The following is a 21,251-nucleotide window of genomic DNA, read 5'->3' as shown; positions in this document are numbered from 1 at the left end:
GGTTTTTCTATGGGGTTAAATGTTGAAATGTACTGCTGCAGTTATACTTCACTGTATTTTTGTGGTATATCGGTAAAATTAAAAGCTGTATAACCGTGGATCTAGAGAATCAACAGTTTCGAAACTTAATTCTCCCAAATAGGGCTACGTTGATCCTCATGTTCGCCAAAAGGACAAGAAAACGATAACATGATTCGCAAATGAAGGATTTGGTAGAATATGGTAATCGATAGTACTGTGCTCTAGTAAGTTGTCTTAAAAGACTCGACAGATCCAGTGAGAAAAAAAAGAGGAGAAGACTAAACAAAATTAGTATAAAGAATGATTGATATGAATCAAATTAACTATTCTAATAAATTTGTGAATTAGGAGAACTAGATCTTCCCGATCTGCAACAGGCCCATCTAGGCTTGAAGAGTTTGAGAAAACTTGCTAACATTGTAACCTGATAAAGAGCCCTTTTCATCCTCACCTGACCTGGAAACTTTTGGGAATTTTCAGTTCGATTTTGGATTGATAATTAACCTGAATATTTAAATTAAAAAAACACGGACATGTGGAAGACAAATTTCCGGTTAAGTTCCCTTCAAGGCTCAGGTATGAATCAAATTGCTGCTTGGAAGTAATGTAAAATTATATATTTTTAATATTAAATTTGTACAACATTGTAAAACCAACAATATTAATAAAAGATATAATGGATTGCAATTTAACTACAAGGATAAGTCTTTGGCGTGCTGCAGTATAAGGAAAGGTCCGATCCTAAATACTGACTGCTTTTCGTCTCATTTTAACTCTGTAGAAACACTCAATAATTTATTATTTTAAATTTATAGAAAACCGTACTAGAACTAAAATTACATACATATTTTACGTCCATATCAGTCGAAACTTTTACTGAAATTAATAATTTGATATCCTAGCGTAAAAGGCAAATGTTTACATAACGATTCGAATCAGATGAATTTTATGTTCAAGAAAAAGGGCAATAATATTAAGTTAAATCCGGAGAAAGAAGGAAAATCCTCCCCAAAAGGTTTACCTCTATCGTTAGCACCTCTCTTATTCGATAAACGTCATCGCTCAACCTCCTTTATTGAACTCTATCTAAGTACTTACTGAAAATACCCTGTATTTCTTTTCAGCTTCAAATACTATTTACAAAGTCACCAAATCTATCACTACTACTGATAATGGGGCACCGTTTCCAGGTACTGCACTGGATCCTTAACTTCATTGGGCAACAAATACCCCTCAGAATCCAGCAAATCTGTATGCGATATCGTCTTAGGTAGTGGCGGAGGACGGGGTAGCGATTTCATTTTGAGGTCATTGCTGGGTTTCACATGGCTGTTTTCCCTTTTCGATTCGTTGGTTATACTGAGGGTAGCCGGAGGTTGCGATTTATTCTGCCAAAAATTCATAAATAAATATTGGAGCATTTTTGACTCGTTGGATAAATACACGCCTTTTGGAGTTGCTCTTCGGGGGCTATTTGCACTCCGTTTAATGAGAGATGAATAATGAATTGTTAATGTTTTGGTGGATGTTTAGAAGTATTTTAATCGACAAACCTTGATTGCGGATTTGCTGTAAAAAGCCTCTTCCAGCACTTCTCTGATATGCGAAAAGGTAATTCGGTGCTTCGGCTCGGTTTTCCAACAGTTCCTCATTAACTCGCATATCAGGGGAGGAGAATCATCGGGAGGGATCAGCATTATTCCATCCACAATCAGCTTCAGCACCTACACAATTAAAGTTAATTCTCAATAATGTAGTTAAAGGGTTGGACTTCATACCTCTTCATTGCTGTGACCGTAATACGGCTGCTTCCCAAAACTGTAGATCTCCCACAGAACCACTCCATAAGACCACACATCGGACTCCAAGGTAAACCTCCCATAAACCACGCTTTCCGGACTCATCCACCTCACAGGCATCAGTCTCGAGCCCCCAATCTAAAACATTTGACCTTTAAGCAGCCTCATTAACTCTAAATCTCAACAATACCTTATAATAGTCACAAGTGTACACATCTCTGCTCATTCCGAAATCGGCGATTTTGACTGTAGGTCCATCGGCCACCAAGCAATTCCTGCAAGCCAGGTCCCTGTGGACGAATCTCTGAGCTGCCAAATACTCCATTCCCAAAGCGATCTGAAGAGCGACTCCCAAAAGTTCGAACGCATGGAGTTCGGGGATGGTTAAGTCTACAGAAGGGAGTTGCCTTTGAGCCCTGAGGACCTCTGCCAAGTCTCCATGTTCCATGTATTCGAATACCATCATGGGGTTGATTGTGCCGCAGGAGTTTCCTTCTCGAGAAAATATAAGTTGTTGTACAGGGTGGTCCACATAAGACGGTCCACTACCTTGTCTCAAAAACTATAAGGTTTAGAAAACAAAGTTATTTAGTTTTTCATAGACTTCTTTTCTAAACCTTACAATTTTTGAGATAAGGTATTGGACCGTCTTACGTGCACCACCCTGTACAAAGTGTGTATGAACTAAGCAGAAATACTTTTAGGTCAAAAAATGGTACTATCGTTTGCTCCTCTACGGGAGACCCCTGGGATACACATGGGAAGACTGCAAGAAGTACCACCTGGTTTTCCTTGAAGAAGTAGTTAAGATGTTGTTTTTTTTTCAAAATAACAGAAACTGTAAGTGTCTTCAAAATGGTTAGAGATTTGAGTTTACTACTAGTTTTACGTGGGGGGTGAGGTTACACGACAGGCCAGCAAGGGTGGCATACTTTTATGGTGGGCGGTTTTTCTTGGAAGACCGGGAGGTACGGAGGATACGGGAGTAGGAGGGCAATGATTATAAATTTCGCCTAAGGCGCCAGTCTTGCTAAAGTCGGCCCTGCACGAAGTACCTGTGGGATTTTAGATTTGAAAAATCTTGAAGCTTTTCACTTTTTCGACCCGGAAGCCTTGAATCTTCTCTATTTACTACTGGTCAAATTTTTAAATCGATCATATATTTTACTTCCTCGTATATACAAGAGAAAATGACCTAAATATCATGAAGTAGGTTGCTCGACGATTTTTCCAGCTCTTTAAGGCCAAAAACCGCGCGCACTTTGTAGGAATCCCCCCCCATCCTCTTAACCCTTCATTTAAAAACTTTTTTCCTTTTTTTCCGTCTTGACCACTCTCGTGGAATTTACTTTAAGCCCCCAATATCTCGGCAACGAGGTGTTTTTAGGACAGTTCATCGAGCAAACTAGATTAATACTTTTCGATATGTTTGAAGTAGTAAATACGGTTCGCTTACCTGGTAAAACGACTCCGATGAAAGACAGAATGTTGGAGTTCTTGAAGGTGCTCATGATTTCCACCTCGCGAAAGAAATCCTCCTCCGCCTCTTTGCTGGCAGATTCCTTGAGGACTTTAATGGCCACGACATTGGGTTTTTGGTCACTGGCCACCGTCAGTTCTCCTGCAATTTCAAGCTGTTTGTTTCGATTTTTTCCCAGAAATTCGTTCGCTACCTTCCACAAGCACTATTGGGAATTAAATTACTTGGAAACCCGCTCGGACAAATTTGCTAACAGATAAGGTGTTTATCGCTAAAGTTCACTTAATCAATGTGGCCACAGATAGTGAGTATATAATATGCCGCGTTTAGACGGAAACCGTATGTTAGTGAGTAATCATCGTGTGTAAAGTGAAAAGGATGCGTTAATTGTGGGTGTTTAGGCAGTAAAATACTCGCTGTAAGTAGCTTTAGTCTTAGCGTTTTTATTTTAATCTTGAAGTCTTTGCGTAGATGTCGAAAATAGCGAAAATCTCCATAGAAAAATTCGACAACAAAGAGCAAATCCTGTACGACTTCGACCAGACTAAGTCGCTACAGTCGAACATAAAGAACATCTGCAAGAAACTCAGCCTCCCCGACAACGGCAAGCACATCTATGGTCTGAAATATCTGCCCATAAAGAATAATGACCAGGCTCACTACATATCTGAGGGCAATTTCCAAGACATCAAACACAGCGATTGCCTCAAAGTAGTGTTTTCGGTGACCTACATACTGTTGCGTATTGCCGAGAACCTCTTCGATGAGAATGAGGAGATGAGACGCATTGCCTATGAAGACATATACAGAAACAGCTTAGATCCTGTGTTCATAGACGAGCTAAAGATTTCTGGGATTGATGAAATGCTCATGAGGGTCTTTGTCGACCGTCAGTCCAGCTCCAGCGAGCAATTAGGGCTACTCATGACCATAGTCCATTTATTCTCTAAAAATTACGTTGAGAATACTTCAATCGATCTTCTCAGTAAAACGTTGAATATTTTGAAGAACACTGATACGAGCAATGAAGAAATTAGATTTGCCCTGTCACTACTGCAGAAGATTTTGATGAGCACCAATGAAGCTTTTGAGCCTTGGAAGGAGAGGATCATTAGGGAGATGTCGCTTAACGATCTCAATATGTACGTTTGGAAGGACAAGTCGCAGCCCCTGCAGTATGTAGCGTTACTGCTCATAAACACCATGATAAGAGTTTCCAAAGGCGAGAAGAGGTTGCAGCTCATCAAGCAGATGAACATTCGTAAAACCAGAGAGAACATTTACAATTTTATCATAATAGTAGGGAACTTTGACAGGAATATGGAGCACGAGTTATATGTCTTACAAACATACCTGCTCAGCCTTTTTACGGAGGCTCTGCACAGCAAAATCAACGTGGAGGAGAACAATCTGTTCAGAAGGGAGGAGTTTGAGCTAGGGCGAGAAGATTTGCGTAGGATCACCATCCTCATGGATTTCGATGAGGCCAACGCACAAGGTTACTTTTCAGTCGAAGACTTGGCCTTCAATAATAGATACTCAAGGATAAGTTTGGCTTCCATGAAGTCCGAGGAAGCATCCACATCCCTCAGAAACACTTACTCCAGGGCTTACTCGGAGAGCGACAAAGTGAATGAAATCAGTCACTTAACTTTAGAGGCGTTGAGGCACTATAAACATTCTCATAAAAGGAATTTTTATCAGTCGCAGATTGAGGAACATCTATACGAACCAGGGATTTTTTCTACGAGTGAAAGGGTCGTGAGAATGCTGGCTAAAATGCTTCATATCGGCCTAGATCCCGACACCAAAAGCACTTTCTACCAGCCTATAGTTTTCTACTGCTCATCAAAAACTCCTTTTTTCCTGGAGCTATTTTCTCGCACCATGTGGCTGCTCTCACGCACCAGAAGAGACATGAAAGCGTCCACTTATGCAGACTATGAAAAAGTGATTTATATCCTCCAAAAACAGGTGCGGATCGCTTTAAAAAATAGACCCAAAGACTTCAAAAGCCTCACGGCAGAGATGACCAGCACGAGCTTTCAAAGCGTCATTAAAAAAATCCAGAATGATAAAGAACTGGAAATGGCCGAGATGTTGAAACATCATGAGTGCCTGCTTGACCTTAAGCAGAGGTATCGAGCGATTAATGTGGAGAATGTGCTGCAGCAACGACTGAAGTTCCTCCTAGACGGGACTGAAATGACTGAAATTTTGGACAAAAAAAACCATACTAAAACGTTTTTGCAGTTAAGCAAAAACAAGAAAGAACTGAGCGTATTTAACGTGGTAAGCGACACGAAATACATCCACAAAGCCACTTATAACATCGACGATATCTCTCACATAGTAATAGGAAAGAACTGCAATCATGCAGGTTCCTGCGAGGTCCCTGGTCAGGCCTTCTCCATTATAGTCAAATACGAGGAAGTGGTCAAACTGAAAGCTAAGGATGATAAGATGGCGGGGTACTGGACCGACGCTCTGCTTCTTCTCACCAAAAAGGCCACTGATGAGAACCTGAGCAAGTATTATGAAGAAGAACTGGAGCAGCTGATAGAGGTTGATATAAGATTGCAGTTGTTAGAGTTGCAGAACGTTGCTATTCCTAAGAGTGCCCCAGTACTACCGCCACTACCCCAGAATGTTAAGCCAAAATTGCCTCCTAAGCCCAAGATGACAAAGATAATACGATTGAAAATATAGCTGTGGATACATATATAATTCCTACATAAATATTTATTTATTACATATGTATATATAGGATTTATTTAGAGAAAATGGTGTTTTTCATACGACCTTGTTAGGTGCTTTGATATGTAGAAGTCGAAAAAAATCCTTCACCAAACTATCTACAATATCAAAGAATTATTAACTAAATTTCTTGATATTATGGTGAAGGCAATAAGCCCGTTATAGGGTTTTGAAAAATAAATGATTTTAGTAAGTTTTGGTAATTTGTTTTGGTGATATCGTAATAGAGAGAACTTACGGGCTTAAATAAAGTCCAATAAGATCAAATAGACCTGTTTAAAGTTCGAAGAAAACATACATAAATATTTTAAGTTTTGGATCCGAGAAAGTGTTTTGCAATATAATTAAGTCTCAAAACGTGATTCAATATATATATATATATATATATATACTTTTAGCTTTAATTCCACGTGATGAGCTGAGGCCAAATAGACGTATTTACGTAGCCAACAAAGGTCAATCACCATTTTGTCAAGGATATATAACAAGGATTCTTGACAATATAACAGATACAAATTATTTAGTCTCTATGCAAATCGACGCAGGGTCGTACTGAGGCAATCACCTCTTAAACAAATCAAAAATTACATTTTAGTACTGCTCAGTCCTGTCGGTCATTCATACGTCACCGAAAAAAAACACAGTTCAGCATATCGCAGTTCGTTAGCCCAACTCATGCCCAACTTATTACAGATGTAAATGAAATCCGTTGGCCGCCGGTACCTATCTCTCGAACGCGAATAAATTGGTACAGTTGCTACCTGGGTACCACTTTTTTTCCTCATCAGTAACAAAATAGGTATCTTTCGAGTGTTTCTGTGAATCCATTGTGTGAGAATGGCCTGTACGAGCTGTAATCTATTACGGAAGAGTCTCTCGGCAATAACCAGCCCACTTGGAGTTATAAGAACCGAGTATAGCATTAGCTCTATGAAAAATTTCGCCGACATTCCTTCTGCAAGAGGTATAAGAGAATTTTTTAGTGAAATATCAATTATTCGTTATTGCCAATTGCAGGTTTGCCTCTCATCGGCACCACGCTCTCCCTACTAATGGCAGGCTCAGCCCCAAAGCTCCACAAATACATCGACAAGAGGCACAAACAATTAGGCCCAATTTTCAAGGAGAGCATAGGCCCAGTACCCTGCGTGTTCATTTCAGAACCTGAAGCAATGAGACTCGTCTACGCTCACGAGGGCAAATATCCGGTGCATCTATTACCAGAAGCTTGGACTACTTACAATACCTTATACAACGTATCCAGAGGGCTATTTTTCATGAATGGGCCGGAATGGCTGCATTTCAGGAAGATCTTAAATCCCTTGCTTTTGAAGGGAGATCAGGGCTGGTTGGAGGAATGCTGCAGACCTGCCATTGAGAGTTTGGTCGAGGATCTCGGTACAGAACGGTCAGTCATGGGTTGTTTTGCGACTAGATGAATAGAGGTTTTATGCAGGAATATGGAGGAGATGTTGTACAAGTGGTCTTTGGAAGTAATGGTGTCAGTGCTGGTTGGAGTTTCCAAATATAGAGATGTCAGAGACGGGTTAAACTTGAAAATGACTAATCTGGCTTCGAAGATAAATAGAGTGTTTGAGGATAGTGCTAAGCTGTCTCTGATTTCCGCGAAGTTTGCTGCCAAGTACCGAATTTATAGGTAGAATTGCCAGCACCCAAAGCAACAAGCAATTTAATTGTCAATTTTTTAGGTGGAGAAGGTTCGAAGCTAGTGTAACGGCAGCCCTAAGGTCTGCAGCGGATCTTGTAGATCTCCTCTCTCAAAACCAGCTCCAGAGCGACGAAGGGCTTATAGGAAAACTCAGAGGGAAAATGACCCAAAATGAGTTGTCTAAGATAGTCACAGACTTGATATTATCCGCAGGGGACACTACTGCCTATTCCATGGAATGGTTGCTATACTTAGTAGGAAAACACTCCGATATCCAGGGAAAACTTCGAGGCTGTTTGGACAAGGTTGGTTTATCCATCAATATTTTTTTAATTACTACTGAATCAATAAACATTTCACTTTTTAATTGAATTTTTTAGGATCGGCCACCTACGTCGAGCCCTTACTTGAAAAATGTAATTAAGGAATCTTTGAGGCTCTATCCAGTGGCACCCTTTTTAACTCGAATTTTACCAGAAGCTGTTGTGTTGAAAAACTATGAAATTCCTGCGGGAACTGTGCTGATTCTGTCAATCTATACTACTGGAAGGGACGAAAGGTATTTCGTCCGCCCTAAGGTGTTTGACCCGGACCGATGGGAGAGGAGAGAAATCAAAAGTTCAATTGCTCAATCAGCTGCCTTGCCTTTTGCCATTGGGGCCAGGTAAGAAATTTAAAAAAGTTGCGTGCACGAACATGAAAAGCGCCAGGAAAACATGTACAAAAGGCTCAAAATGAAAACGTAATTATGGCACTTCTTTTGAGTTCTTTTGAGGGTGGAAAAATATTGTTCTGAATGTCTGTCTGTTGTTTAGGCAAAGTGCTGTTTCAACCTTATTTTTGCGAGATGAGTTTCCCCCATGGAGAGCACGAATTTTTTAACATAATATTCTTTGAAGCTTAATAAACTAATTAAAATGGCTTTGCTTCCAGGTCATGTATTGGCCGGAAGCTGGCAGAGCTACAACTACAGGCAACTTTAGCGGAAATTGTTAAGCGATTTGAATTTAAAGTGTTGAACAAGCACGAGGTGGATGTCATTTTAAAAATGGTAGCTGTACCTTCTGAAGAGTTAAAGTTTTCCTTCAGACGTTTGTGAGCTTCTAATATAGCATACAACTGAATCTCCAAAGGGCACTTTATCTTCTTACCTTTATAAACCTTCCCGAAGCATCCCTCTCCTAACTCGTTGAGGAACTTCAAGGTTTCTTTGCGGATCACTGGAACGTCAGTACTGCAGCAGGCGGAATACTGAGGGTTCGGGGCGTACCGGTCGGGTATTAGGGGGCTTTGCTTCAAATTCATTGGGGATGCCTAAATAAACAGAAATATTCATTAGGCTGTAGGGTTCTCATTATACAGTTTTTGAGTAATTTACAAGACCCCTTGTAAGTTAAGAGATTTTTTGACTTTGCTACTCAATAAGGCTAACTTTCCCATAGTCACCTTCATCCCCCTCTCTTAGCTCTCTGACAGTAAACAACAGGGTTATCCAATGAAACCTTGACTCCCCCCTTAATATTGAAAAATAAAAACTTTTCGGGAAACTCCCAAAATACGTCAAAACAGTTTTTGACGGGGACGAATTTTTATATAAACAACCCTTATAGTTCATTCTTATGCATGTCACAGCAACCCTCTTAAAATTTTAAATGACATCAGGAGTCATGTGAAACTTCAAGTTTAACGTCTTTCAAAACTACATTCAATGGTGTAATGCGATTTAGACCTTACCGAAGAGTTTTTGATAAAACTATAAATTTCACAAAAAATGCAGTACAAACCCAGTTGAATAGTACGTAAACTATGAAAAAACTCGTTTGTTGACAGGAAATTGGTTTGTTTTCGATTTTGTGCTCAGAAACAATCTTTGGTCAAAAAAAAAAGAAAAATAAAATTATAAATAAATAAATAAATAAATAAAAATAGCCAAAGATTGGCTAAAAAGGAGGTCGATTTCCTATTAACAAACAAGTTTTTTCATTATTTACGAACTATTTAACTGAATTTGTATTGCATTTTTACTAAATTATAATTGTTTTTCTCAAAAACTAATCAATAAATTTTGAAATCCATTACACCATTGAATGTAGTTTTGAAAGATTTTTAATTTGCGGTGTCACATTACTCGTCATGCCATTTAAAATTTTGAAAGGGTTGCTGTGACATGCATAAGAATGAACTTTAGGGGTTGTTTATATAAAAATTCGTCCCCATCAAAAACTGCTTTAATGTATTTTGGAAATTTCCCGAAAAGTCCTTATTTTTCAATATTAAGGGGGGCTCAAGTTTTCGTTGGACGACCCTGTATAGACCAATAAAAAGACGTTCTCAATGTCTTTTAATTGGAGTTTTCGACATATTTCTTCTCAACGTCTGGAAACTCGATATTTCAATGTCCACCACCCATATTATCGAAAATTATGAACCTACGAATCACACGAAACCAGGGCCGACCTTAGCAAGTCTGGCGCCCTGGGCGAAGACTTTAATCACCACCTTCCTGCCCCCAAGAGAAAGCACCGACTAGATAACTCTTCCGCCCTGGGCCATGGCCCAATTTCGCCCCCCATGAGGCCGGTATTGCATGAAACAGTTTCTTAATACATTTTCCCACAGCTATTTCTCGACTTTCCAGCAGCTTACCCTTGGCTTTCTCATGATACAGAACATCTCGTATATTATGCTTTTTTCAAATTTCCTACTCCTAAACACAAATCAACCTTAAAGGGACTGTAATCCAGCGTGCTGATTTTCTTATAATATTATACTCAATGGCTAAGCTCATTCGATACTATTCTCCATTGTTTCCTTAAATCTTACTTGTAAGAGATACATCCCTTGGGAATCCCAGCGGTTTCGGATCTTAATTCTATTTAACATCACATAACATTAAAACCTCGCAATGGGAATTTTGGGCTGAATTTATCCTCCAACATTTCGGCTCGTATTGAAATATCCCCCAAAATCTGGATTCGACAGGTAAATTTGGTATTAAAAACGCTTGTTGTTTCATATATGAACTTCAGTTGAAAGGGCGCGTTTTATGTGGCAGAGAGTGGAGGAATTTGTCCCGAAGGGTCTTTTTTGTGAGAAAGCTTTTTGCTTTCGTAACATTCAATTTATATACAATAGAGCAGGCCCTTCCCGGGGAAATCATCGAATTCAATATGTAGGAGAAATATTCAATTGGGTATACTTACCTCGCCCCACCTTCTCTTGGCCCTCAGTCGGAAATAGTAGATTACAAGCCCGAATATGACTATGACCACGCAAGCTATGCCGCTGATGACCAAATTGTCCAGACTGATGATGCTTCCTGACAATACATGCTCCTTCTATGTATAAAAAAAGATTTAAAAAAAATAATGTTTGCGACCATATAGAGTAACCTTACGACTGGCAATGTAGTCTGATTGATCCCTTCCACGCTCACCAACTCTGGCTCCTTCGGAGGGGGTTGGACCGGAATTTTTTGTTGCACTACTGCATCTTGAGTGACTAAAAAACTATTGTAATAAGCCCAGATGCTCGCAGCCCTCTCTTTAAGGAGCAATAAAGTTTTTACAACTTCGCTTTAATAGCTTTTTAAGCTCTGTTTACTTATCGCTCACAATTGTATTGTTTTTGGCTCCTCCACTAAGTAGCTGTCAATATTGGATTGAGAAGTGAAAAGCCCCCCAAAATAGACGGCCAATAACCCCCATAGTGTTGAGGTAGAAGTTGGAGACACCTACACGCGATGGGGCCACGTAATAGATAAAGAGATCTCCTTATGGGATGATAATTCAAAAAATGGATTATAGAAAAGGACCCGGTGTTATTCGGGTTTAATTGCGGCGAGGAAAAAATACGTGGGCCCCAAAACTTGAATACAATCGGAGTTTTAGGAGAGGTGTAACTTTACTGTATTAGTTTAGTGTGTGATTCAGCCTTAATTCATGTTCTTGTCATGTAGAGAAAATTGGGTTTTGTGTTGCGAGGTGTTTGTGGGCGGATTCAGTTGGGTTCTTATGACCAAATAAGCCCTCGGAACCCATTTTTTCTGATAGGACTCCTTGTGTTTTATTCAGCGTTATGAACCTCCGTATCACAAGGAGCAATCCCTTATTACACGTCCCTAGAGCCCTCTATCAGTTTTCGAGTAATTAGAGTCTATGAGACCAAAATGTAAAAATTATGAAAAACAATTCTAGCTTAGTTTGTCATGCTAGAATTCTACACGCTTATACGGGATGTAACATATTATCATGGAGGCGACAGTGCTCTGCAAAATTATAAAAAAGTTAATAGGCCCATTGTAAAAGAGGCACCATTTTCGACATACAGAGTGGCAAAGTTTCAGATTTTTATCTCATATGTTGCGTTTTTCTCACCTATTTTCTACAGCACAAAGTCAAAATCGTCGGTAGCCATATACAGGGTGTTATGTTTTTTGGGTCATGGTTTATATTATCTTTTGTATATTTTTTTGGGACATCCTGTATGAATTATAATACCAAGTCTAAATTCCTCCTTCAATTCTTTAATTTTTTAGTCTCTTGGATGTATTTTCGTATCTTTCACCGTTTACGTAGAATTTGCAAAAATATCTATCGCTGCAAATTTAGAATAAAAAAAAAATAACGGAAAAAATCATCCCGTTCAGTTATCAACTATCTGAAGCAGTTCTTCATATTTAATAAAACTTCTTAAATAGTAATAAATTTAAACGAAAACAAAATTATAAAAACTATTGAAAATATACTCGGAAAATATTTTTAAAAAAGTTAATTTTTGCCACCCTGTATATTGAAAATAGTGCGTTTTGACCAAGCATCTATCACCGTTTTTTCATTATTTCGCGGAGTACTATCGCCCCTGAAATATCTCTATGATGATGTGTTACACCCTGTATACAAGGTATCTCTGAACATAGTGCCATAAATTCAACTACGTATTGTAGATCCCAAAATATGACGAAAACTTGAGTGTGGCAATTTTTTAGAGAGATTCAGAAAGTGCACAAAAAGTTATAACGAAGTACAAAACTTCACTAGTTTTTCTCGAAACGTTTCGAAAATATTAATAAAAAACCATCCTCAGGAACCAACTTTTCACGAAAACGAAGCGTCTTTCGATATATGTTTATTTGAAGTTTTTACTATATTTTAGGACCTAGAATACATGGTTGAATTTATGGCACTAAGTTTAGAAACACCTTGTATTATGTGTTCTTAAAAATGTCCTATTATCTCGAAGATGCAGTTTGAAGAGCTTTCGTTTTGAGACGCATCCAAAATGGCGCAAATGGTAGTCGAAGTGACTCCATATCTTCGAGATGTTAAAACCCCATTTGAACAGTATTTTTCAAGGGAATTGCTCTACGCACTTCCCAGATATCGTCGCTCAAACTTGTGAACAAGGTGCAATCTTCAATATAACCTCAATAAAACCTCTATAGACGTCGCACAATCGATTTCTGTTTTTGGACTCAGTTTAATGCAAATCCAACAAACCCCGTCGGAATCAGTGGCGGCTCGTGCAAAGAGCATCTCACCATATTTCACAACTTGCCTCCCAATACCTCCTTTCGAATACTGACTGAAAATAATACTACAAGCCATCACTAGTTTAAGTGCCCTTTTTGTTCCTATCAGAAACGACTCTGGTTTGTACCTGAGGGTCCTCAAAGTCTAAGGGGCTGCAAGAACCGTTTGGACTCTCAAACTGTAGAGAATCAGTTGCGTAACGCAAGTGCAAAGACAAATACAAAAATTAAATAATAATATGAAATTATGGAAAGCAGAATGCGAAACAGTTTTAGCACCGAAATCTAGCTTAACATATTCAATTCACTGCTGTTGGAATTCTACCTTACCGCGAATCCCAACTGAATATCTTATTAGAGGCTTTGCTTCAACATAACGCCCACCTGATTCCTCTAAATCATTTATAATGCTCTTTGAAGCAAATGAGCCGTAGGTGTTAATAAATACCCATCGGAGTGTCAAGATGTATCAATGCGAAGATAGATTTAACTACTCCTTAACAAACTTCCGTTCCAAAACTCACCAATTCTCCTTGGACATCCACCATCGCTGGTGGGTGGTTGGAAGTTGTGGGTGCACACACACGTGTAGGTAGTGCTGCTAAGGGTGCGACAGGCGGTTTCGCCCTTACATTTTTCCACGCCGCAGGAGCCATTGAACGCCTCGAATTGACTCAGGCCTGCAAAAGAGAAAAGAAATACCAACTAGGAAGTGACAGTTGAAAGCAGGTTCGTGAGGCCGTAATCGAGTACCATCTCGGGATTGTAGGCCGCATTGTAAAGCCATTTTCTGGTCCCATTAAGGTCGCACCGAACACCCAGTCTATTCAATTCGATTCTCGGTAAATCTCTGCTGCGGTGTGTTTGTGGGCATTTTTTTCATAGTCCGGGAGAAAATATCAATTACAGTATAAAAAGTGGCAACGCTGCGCAGCTCATTTGTTCCTTATTCATAGTTCGCCATTGGTCCCAGTAAGGGCATAGTTTCCCTTACATAGTTGCCAAATAAAAAAAAACATCTAAAGCATATTTGCCTGGAGATGCATTTGCTCGGACTAAACAATTTGACCTCAACCAGATGCACCGTATCTCGATCTCTCGACAGTCCACTGAAAGAAGTGTTTATATTTTCGCATTTCGATCGTTTGATGTTAATTTGACAGCTAACATTTCCATGGATTTATGAACAACCGGCCCGCGAGCCGTGGGAGAAAGAGACAGTACAAGGAAATCGTCGTAGATATCTCTACAGGGTGCATCACGACTGCAGGTCAATTGATTTGTACCACCAGACAACCCCAGCTACGCGAACACTGCTGGTCATTAGGGCAGGAAAAAAGTTAATTGGACGCACAAGAGCCGAGTTGTTCGTTCTGGAATGGGCCGGTACGACTCATTGAAGTTCTTGATGTGCCGTATCTTATCGTTAATTGAAAACCCAGCTTTAGCCGGCCTGTATGAAACTTCCGAACCGTTGGGTTTCATTTGAATTAAAGGTGGTGCCAACGATAAATTACCGCCAAAGCAGTAGGACTAGTATGAATATTAAATTTCAATTCAAAGTGTTTTCAATCATTCGCCTGAGTGACACGCCTTGATTTGTGTGAAGGGGAAATTGTTGACGAGGGCCAGCTTACCTTAAAAAATGTAAAAAGTCTGCTTATCCATACAGAACAGCGGATATTTTAAGAGATTTTTTATCGTCTTACTAATGAAGCCCATTTCTCTTAATTTTCGCATAATATCGGAATTAGTAGAAGCACGTTTTGAATACTTTTGAAAGAGAGATTTTGACATCATTCAAATATCACTATAACAAGAATACTACTGTCTCTCCTGTAGACCTGGATATTTTCTTCACAGTGGCAATGCTGGAATCTGCGGCCGCCGTCATGTGATGAGCAATTGAGCCAATCGTGGTGCCTCACACAAGATAGTTACGTCAGGCAAAGTTGTCATTCTCAACCTCTGCACAAAAGTTTCAGAAAAAATTGGAATTGTTTTTACGAAGCTAGAAATCTAATGATTTGCTATATTTTCTACCCATTGTTACCCGTCTTGAAACAAATTTTGCTAAAAGATACTTAATAAAGTTTTCTCTCTTTTAACAGTATTATTAGGACTTCGGGGCACGTGGCAATCACGTCAAAGACCGCGTAGGAGGTTTCAGATTAAAATAATTCTAAAAACTCAAACTTTGTCAATGTATTTCTGGCAATTCCTGTTCAAAAAACGTAACAGAAATAAACTAAAATTTCCTCGTGTATCGACAAGTATTATTTGTATGGCGAATCTTAATAAAGAAGTACGAGGGCGTGGAGGCGAAGTAAACGAGCCGTTTATAAAAACGAGTAAACCTCAATGACCTCATTCATAACTTTTAATTAGCTTCCAGCGATATTTTTCCAAATTTAATGTAGAAATGGAATAAAACGAACAACTTACCAGATACGGAGGGAGAGGCTGGTGGTAGGTCATCTGCAAAAGAAACACCATTATTGCGTGATAAATTTCAGAAGGCTTCCAAATCACATTTATTTATTTATCTTTGATGCCTACGCAGGAACCCTGCTGGGTATCAGGTGTCTGTTATATGCCTGGTAGAATTGTGTATTTTATAGTGGTCGAATCTACCAATCAGTCGGGACGACTTTTCTCGCCTAACTTGGGACGCTAAAACTCGACTTTTCATACACTACATCCTATATATAATGTGATTTTTCTAACTGGGTACTTATCCAGAGTAATTTTCCCTCAGGTGTCAATTTCCTATAGTTTCGAAGTAATGTGGCGATTAAAAAACGCGGAAAAATAAGTTTAATACTTCATATAGCTGTTATTGCGATACGAGATAACGCCATGGATAATTAGTTAAAACCAATAATTAATAGCGAAGAGCTTAATGTTAGCGATGGAGCAAATATTTATCCAGGTTTATATTTTTTGCCACAGTTTATGGATGATAACAGACAACCTACACAAAACACGTATATATGTTACGTATACATATATGCTAATCTGCAGCAATATAGGGAAAATTCTATATCTTCCCCCCATATATGCACATAATTATTTATTGATATCGATTAAACCTATTTTGTGTCGGTTTTTCGGCTCTGTTCCATCGAAATATAGTTCAAATTAACCTGCGAACTTTATTAAAAACTCTGCAAGGATGATAAACGAGGAGTACCACAAAAAGATACAGCGGAGAGATCAAATTATAGTTTATGCTACTTACTATGTGGTACTACTGGATGATAACGTTAATCTGCTTTCAAACCGGACTAGTATTCCATCTTATTAATAAATAAAGATTAATTTTTTGCAGCAACTGTGTTTGGACAGTGGAACAAAAAGAGCTGAAATTTACTTAAATTTTAATTCAAACCGAAAAGTCTCCAAGATAAACACATATCTATCATGAGTCATAGCTGGATTTTCGGGGTAATTTTGTTTATGAAATTATGGATTTCATATTTATGTGAAAACCTTTTAGTATTTCTGACAATGCCACTCAAAATACCAATCCATTATTAAAGGGGGCACTATGATAAACAGAGATAATTTAATAATGATTTTTTACCAAAAGATTATGAAAATGAATGCTTTTGACTTTGGAAAATCCCGGGATAACTCAAGTGAACAATAATCCTTGAAAGTGTAAATTAAGAACAAATATCGAAAAATCGCACAATATACAGAGTGTTAAAGCGTAACGAATTATTTTCTAAAATTTGAAAATTTATTTATGGAAGTTAGCATCGTCGGAAAACGGATATTCTGGGGGTAACGGAGGTTTTAGGATTTAAAGAGAAACATGTCGAAAACTCCCTTTGAAATATTTGAGAACGTGCCGTCATTAATTCTTGTTACCAGAAAACTAAGAGCGACGAGTATAAATATTTCTATAGCTAAATTACCTTTACTGATTAGAAAATTCAGAAAATTGCACAACATACAGGGTCTCTCACACAAAAATTGGAGTTTTAGCATCCCAACCATAGCGAAAATAATTTCCCAACATGTTTAAATCATGACCTAATGAAAAAAGCTGCACTAGAAAATTATTCCTTATCATCATTAGGTTAAAATTACTCAATAATATATGGGGTGTTCGAAAGAGCAAAGTCCAGTCTCCAACATATAAGGAAGAACTTTATCGGTCGAAAATTTCATTCCCCTTATAATTAGCGGTAAGTTTATTCGGCTTTGGGATTATTTTACTTTATGAGGAGTTCCGATGGATTTAGCTGCAAAAAGCACACTTTCAGGAAATATAATAAGATAGGGACTTGAACTAACCTGAAGGGTATTAATGTCTTTCAGGATCGCTGCCACCTAAAGTTGGAAAATGAATTCCAAAGGAGCTTTACCGGGGATTTCAGCACCGTTCATTAGAGTCTTTTAAGGGGAATTTAAGGTGGGAGCGTGTTCCATGTTGCTCGTGATATAGTGAAAGCAGAAGAATTGGTCTCACTCGATCACTATAGTGGAGAGTGCAGGAGATTCTAAAATTAATTTCCCATCAAGAGTGTAAACAAATTAATGAAGCACAACGACTTAAGGACGTTTCATTCGATATTGTCCCCTTAGGGTCAACTGACCAGTGCATTGGTCAATTCCTGCAAAACAAGCCATAATAAATTATTTTTAAAAATATTTATCTGTGCCTAGTTATATGGAATTCTGTTATCGCACACTTGTGAGTTATTTTGAAGAGCATCAAAACCCCTCCGGGAGCTTCATCCCTTGGTGTTGATCCCCAATCCCCCATCCTTAATGATAATTAATTAGTCTATATAGAGAGGTATTCTTAAAGATCGATCGCAGCTTTAACCGTGCATCCATTGCTTCTTTTTAACGATCAGCTGCCAAAGCTGAAGATTTACGGTGTGCTATTGCCATGCCCCCGGGGAAGGTTTAATGGTCAATTATCAAGCTTGGTGGGCAATTACGAAACAATACATTCCTACTGAGGCATTAATCAATCTCTAGCTCGAGCTACAACCAAATCTCCATAGAAGAACACTGCGATAATGCTTTGACCCATCGGTTTTTTGCATCATCACTGAAGGAGTTGGGAAATATTAAATCATCAGCGGCGTGGGACAGGACGAAAATAACGATTTCTGGGTCTTTTTTCCAAACATCAGCTTTTAATGATGGGTGGGCCGAGGAAGCCACCTGGACACAGCTGCTGTTTACGTTCAAGGGGGATTTAAAAGCTCGAAACGAAACAAGGTATAAAGTGTTTTTTAAATAGCGTTTCCAGAAAAGAACTAAACATCGCTATTAGTTCTGGAAGTGCGATTGACGCCAGATAATTTCATAGGATAACCATTTGGACCTCGCTCGAGACCTTCAAATCACTTTTGTTTGTTGTCTTAGCCTTCAGGTTTGTCGATAAGTGACAATATTTGTGTTTTACTTAGATTTATTTAGTTAAAACTCGACCGATTTCTTATTGCGGCTTTGAATATAACAAGTTAGTTCAGGTTAAGGTTCGGTTTGAATTAAAAGCAGCCCTGGCACGACATCGCTATCTAGCACGTCTGCGTTATCAGGAAAGATATCCTAATGGTGTTTGTTATTTTCGCTCTGTTTGGCATGCTAAAAGCTAATTTGTCACACAGGACGGACTCTGCATCAAGCCATTTCAGGAATTTAATAAATACCAATAATCCGGTCCTGGAAACTTAGTTTTTTCTGCAGAACGCCCTGGACGTTATTGCACGTCTTGAATCTTAGTCACCGGGAACAACTTCTTAATCCACCCTCCTGTAGCTATATCTGTCGCTTTTCTAGCGATTTGGGCCTTCGCGAGGTCACTACGACTGTCCGCCAAAACAAGGGTCAAACGGGGAAGACCCCCTTTGGTCAATTAGGAGTGCAAAATTGAACTTTACAACGACGTAAATGCAGTTTGGTTGACTTTCCACTTTTTCGAAATAATTAGTTTTGGAATTCGTCCGCGGGTCAGTAATAGCCGGACAATGCTTAAGGCTATACCTCATGGTGGAATAGAACGAGCAAAAGCAAATACTGAAATTCTGCAACTTCGGGGCAGCTTTTTTGGGATTGAACGAGGTTCCTTGATAAAGCTAAGGTTGAGCCTCCATCTGTGACGCATTTATGCTCGTGCGTCTCTCATATTAGGAATTACATTAGCTCTGGATGGTTTTAAGCTTTCGCCGTGTGGGTTCTGGTAATGGGCCTCTAGGTAGTTATCTTCTCCACAGGGAGCAGAGTAAAAGGAGTTAGATGTTCCACCCTCCCAAAATACAAATACCGACACTGCCGCTGCTGTCCTTTCGTAACTTAATTCTCTGCTCCTGAAATTATCTTACTTGTAGAGGGACGTAAAGTGCTGAGAATCAATCATACGCCGAAATTGAAATAACGGATCTCCTTAGAGCGAGGAAAGACCCCAGCTCTTTACATTAAAAGCGACTTCTTCCTTCCTTGTGACGCCACCGCTCAGACGAAGAACCACCAGTGACAGAAAGCCAATAACCGATATCTCCATAATATTCAAATTTTTATAGTTCCAATTAGCTTTATCAAAACCCAATTTCCAGAAACAAATTTGAAGCAGACTTCCACAAGCCAATTAAACAAAAATACGATTATCTTGCCCTATGCGATGACCCCTTCAAAGCGTCCGCCTCAGATCTTTATATTATCTCGTCAAATTCTTGGCAGCTGGATTTTGTTGTCTATATAATAACTTCTTTGTCTTAAGCTTAATTGCATAAGACTGTGACCTCCAAGTCGAAAACTTACCCTCGAGTTTCTCTATGGCGCGCTTTCTCAATCCTCTGTGCCTCGTCATATTTCACCCAGACACTCACTCATCACTATGATTTGTTGGTCAACAATCACTGTTTCGTCACTGATGAAGTAAAGTGGCGCGAAATTCGAACGAAAGAACGCGCGTTATACAGTCAATTCGATTTGAATGGGAACGCATATCGGAAACAAATGAGAATGGCTGGGGATCTGCCCAAGTCCTCATTGGCTCAGGCACGCGTGCTTTACTCTTTACCAAGAAGAGGAGTTGAAGATATCTTAGTGCTGAAATAAGCTGCAGCAGCAGTGATGCTTGCTATTATCACACTGTCACCACGCTGTTACAAGGGGAGTAAGAAATGTTTAGGTCGAAGCGCCGTAAGGAGGCGGTAAAAGCCCCCATACTGGGTGTCCTAAGAAAATTGGTGCAGATAAGAGTAGCGGACAAAAATTTAAGCGATGCGGTCAAATATAGCGTTGTTCGTTTAAAACCAGATAATAAAACATCAAACATTTTTACCATGGATCTGAAGGAAGAAATCCTCTTCCGAATCCAGAAACTCGCATCACTTTGAAACTACTTCTACGGAAAAGGAAGCTGTTTCCATACCCTTTAATGCCTGTTCGGAATTTATTGGCAAAGGATTTTCAACCCGGAATCGACTTCTGCAATTTGTTGCTCTAAAAGCCACATCATGGCCATTTGGTTTTTAATAAAATATGTATTGTTCACCGACGAGGCAATATGCATAAAGAGAGGAATATTTAATTGGCGCATATCGCTTTCAACATGAATTTTCAATTAATGTGTGGGATTTTGGGAAATACGATTTTGGGATTAGTTGAACTTCCGGCAAAAATGAACGGGGGACGGTATTTAAGCTTCTTGAGGAGTGACTTCTTTCTAGTTTTAGAACATGCTCCTATAATCTTAAGACAATGTTTTTAGTTTATGTAAAATAGCCTTTCTGCCCATCATCCTATACATGCAAGGGAGCTCTTACATGTGAATTTTTCACATCCGTGGATTAGGCCAGGCAGTGACCATTTGTGGCCTCCACACTGCCCCGATTTAAACCCACTAGACTTATTTTTTTGTTTTTTTTTATCACGAAGGTGCAAATTCAAGCAGAATCATTGACCAAACCCTTTCAAGGCGAAACAAAATATGAGTGTAAGACTTGGAAAATATATTGGTGTAGA

At 39.1% G+C, this 21,251-nt stretch overlaps 2 protein-coding genes across 6 annotated transcripts; one reads left to right on the top strand and one right to left on the bottom strand.

Annotated features, from left to right (window-relative positions):
• Positions 1 to 623: 623 nt before the first annotated feature.
• LOC136417111 (tyrosine-protein kinase transmembrane receptor Ror-like) lies at positions 624 to 20,401 on the bottom strand. Of its 4 annotated transcripts, none has more exons than XM_066402641.1 (11): positions 20,043 to 20,401; positions 15,702 to 15,734; positions 13,781 to 13,936; positions 11,124 to 11,227; positions 10,930 to 11,064; positions 8,878 to 9,040; positions 3,277 to 3,441; positions 2,011 to 2,315; positions 1,800 to 1,958; positions 1,575 to 1,745; positions 624 to 1,409 (listed from the first exon to the last, which is right to left on the bottom strand). In XM_066402641.1, the coding sequence occupies exons 1-11, from the start codon at positions 20,089 to 20,091 to the stop codon at positions 1,185 to 1,187; spliced, it is 1,665 nt and encodes a 554-aa protein (XP_066258738.1). In that variant the 5' UTR covers positions 20,092 to 20,401; the 3' UTR covers positions 624 to 1,184. The 4 variants fall into 4 exon arrangements, with proteins under 4 accessions (XP_066258738.1, XP_066258740.1, XP_066258739.1 ...); XM_066402643.1 differs by having other exon boundaries at positions 11,127 to 11,227; XM_066402642.1 differs by having other exon boundaries at positions 2,011 to 2,312; positions 20,043 to 20,400.
• LOC136417107 (cytochrome P450 315a1, mitochondrial-like) lies at positions 3,583 to 8,831 on the top strand. Of its 2 annotated transcripts, XM_066402628.1 has the most exons (7): positions 3,604 to 3,718; positions 6,751 to 7,021; positions 7,075 to 7,465; positions 7,514 to 7,714; positions 7,767 to 8,031; positions 8,107 to 8,390; positions 8,660 to 8,831. In XM_066402628.1, exons 2-7 carry the CDS (start codon positions 6,895 to 6,897, stop codon positions 8,823 to 8,825), a joined length of 1,434 nt encoding a protein of 477 aa, XP_066258725.1. In that variant the 5' UTR covers positions 3,604 to 3,718; positions 6,751 to 6,894; the 3' UTR covers positions 8,826 to 8,831. The 2 variants fall into 2 exon arrangements, with proteins under 2 accessions (XP_066258724.1, XP_066258725.1); XM_066402627.1 differs by lacking the exons at positions 6,751 to 7,021; positions 7,075 to 7,465; positions 7,514 to 7,714; ... (1 more) ...; positions 8,107 to 8,390; positions 8,660 to 8,831 and adding an exon at positions 3,772 to 6,025 and having other exon boundaries at positions 3,583 to 3,718.
• Positions 20,402 to 21,251: the final 850 nt, after the last annotated feature.

The sequence above is a fragment of the Euwallacea similis genome, chromosome 26, assembly GCF_039881205.1.
Source record: "Euwallacea similis isolate ESF13 chromosome 26, ESF131.1, whole genome shotgun sequence".
In the NCBI taxonomy this organism is placed as follows: Eukaryota; Metazoa; Arthropoda; class Insecta; order Coleoptera; family Curculionidae; genus Euwallacea; species Euwallacea similis.
This window is presented reverse-complemented; position numbering and strand designations above follow the sequence as displayed.

Coding starts and splice junctions, on each gene's coding strand:
- LOC136417107 (XM_066402627.1), top strand. CDS start 3,772: ATGTCGAAAATAGCGAAAATCTCCATAGAAAAATTCGACAACAAAGAG.
- LOC136417111 (XM_066402641.1), bottom strand. CDS start 20,091: ATGACGAGGCACAGAGGATTGAGAAAGCGCGCCATAGAGAAACTCGAG. Junction 9,041..10,929: donor CCAAGAGAAGGTGGGGCGAG/GTAAGTATACCC, acceptor CTGTTTATTTAG/GCATCCCCAATGAATTTGAA. Junction 2,316..3,276: donor CATCGGAGTCGTTTTACCAG/GTAAGCGAACCG, acceptor TATTTTCTCGAG/AAGGAAACTCCTGCGGCACA.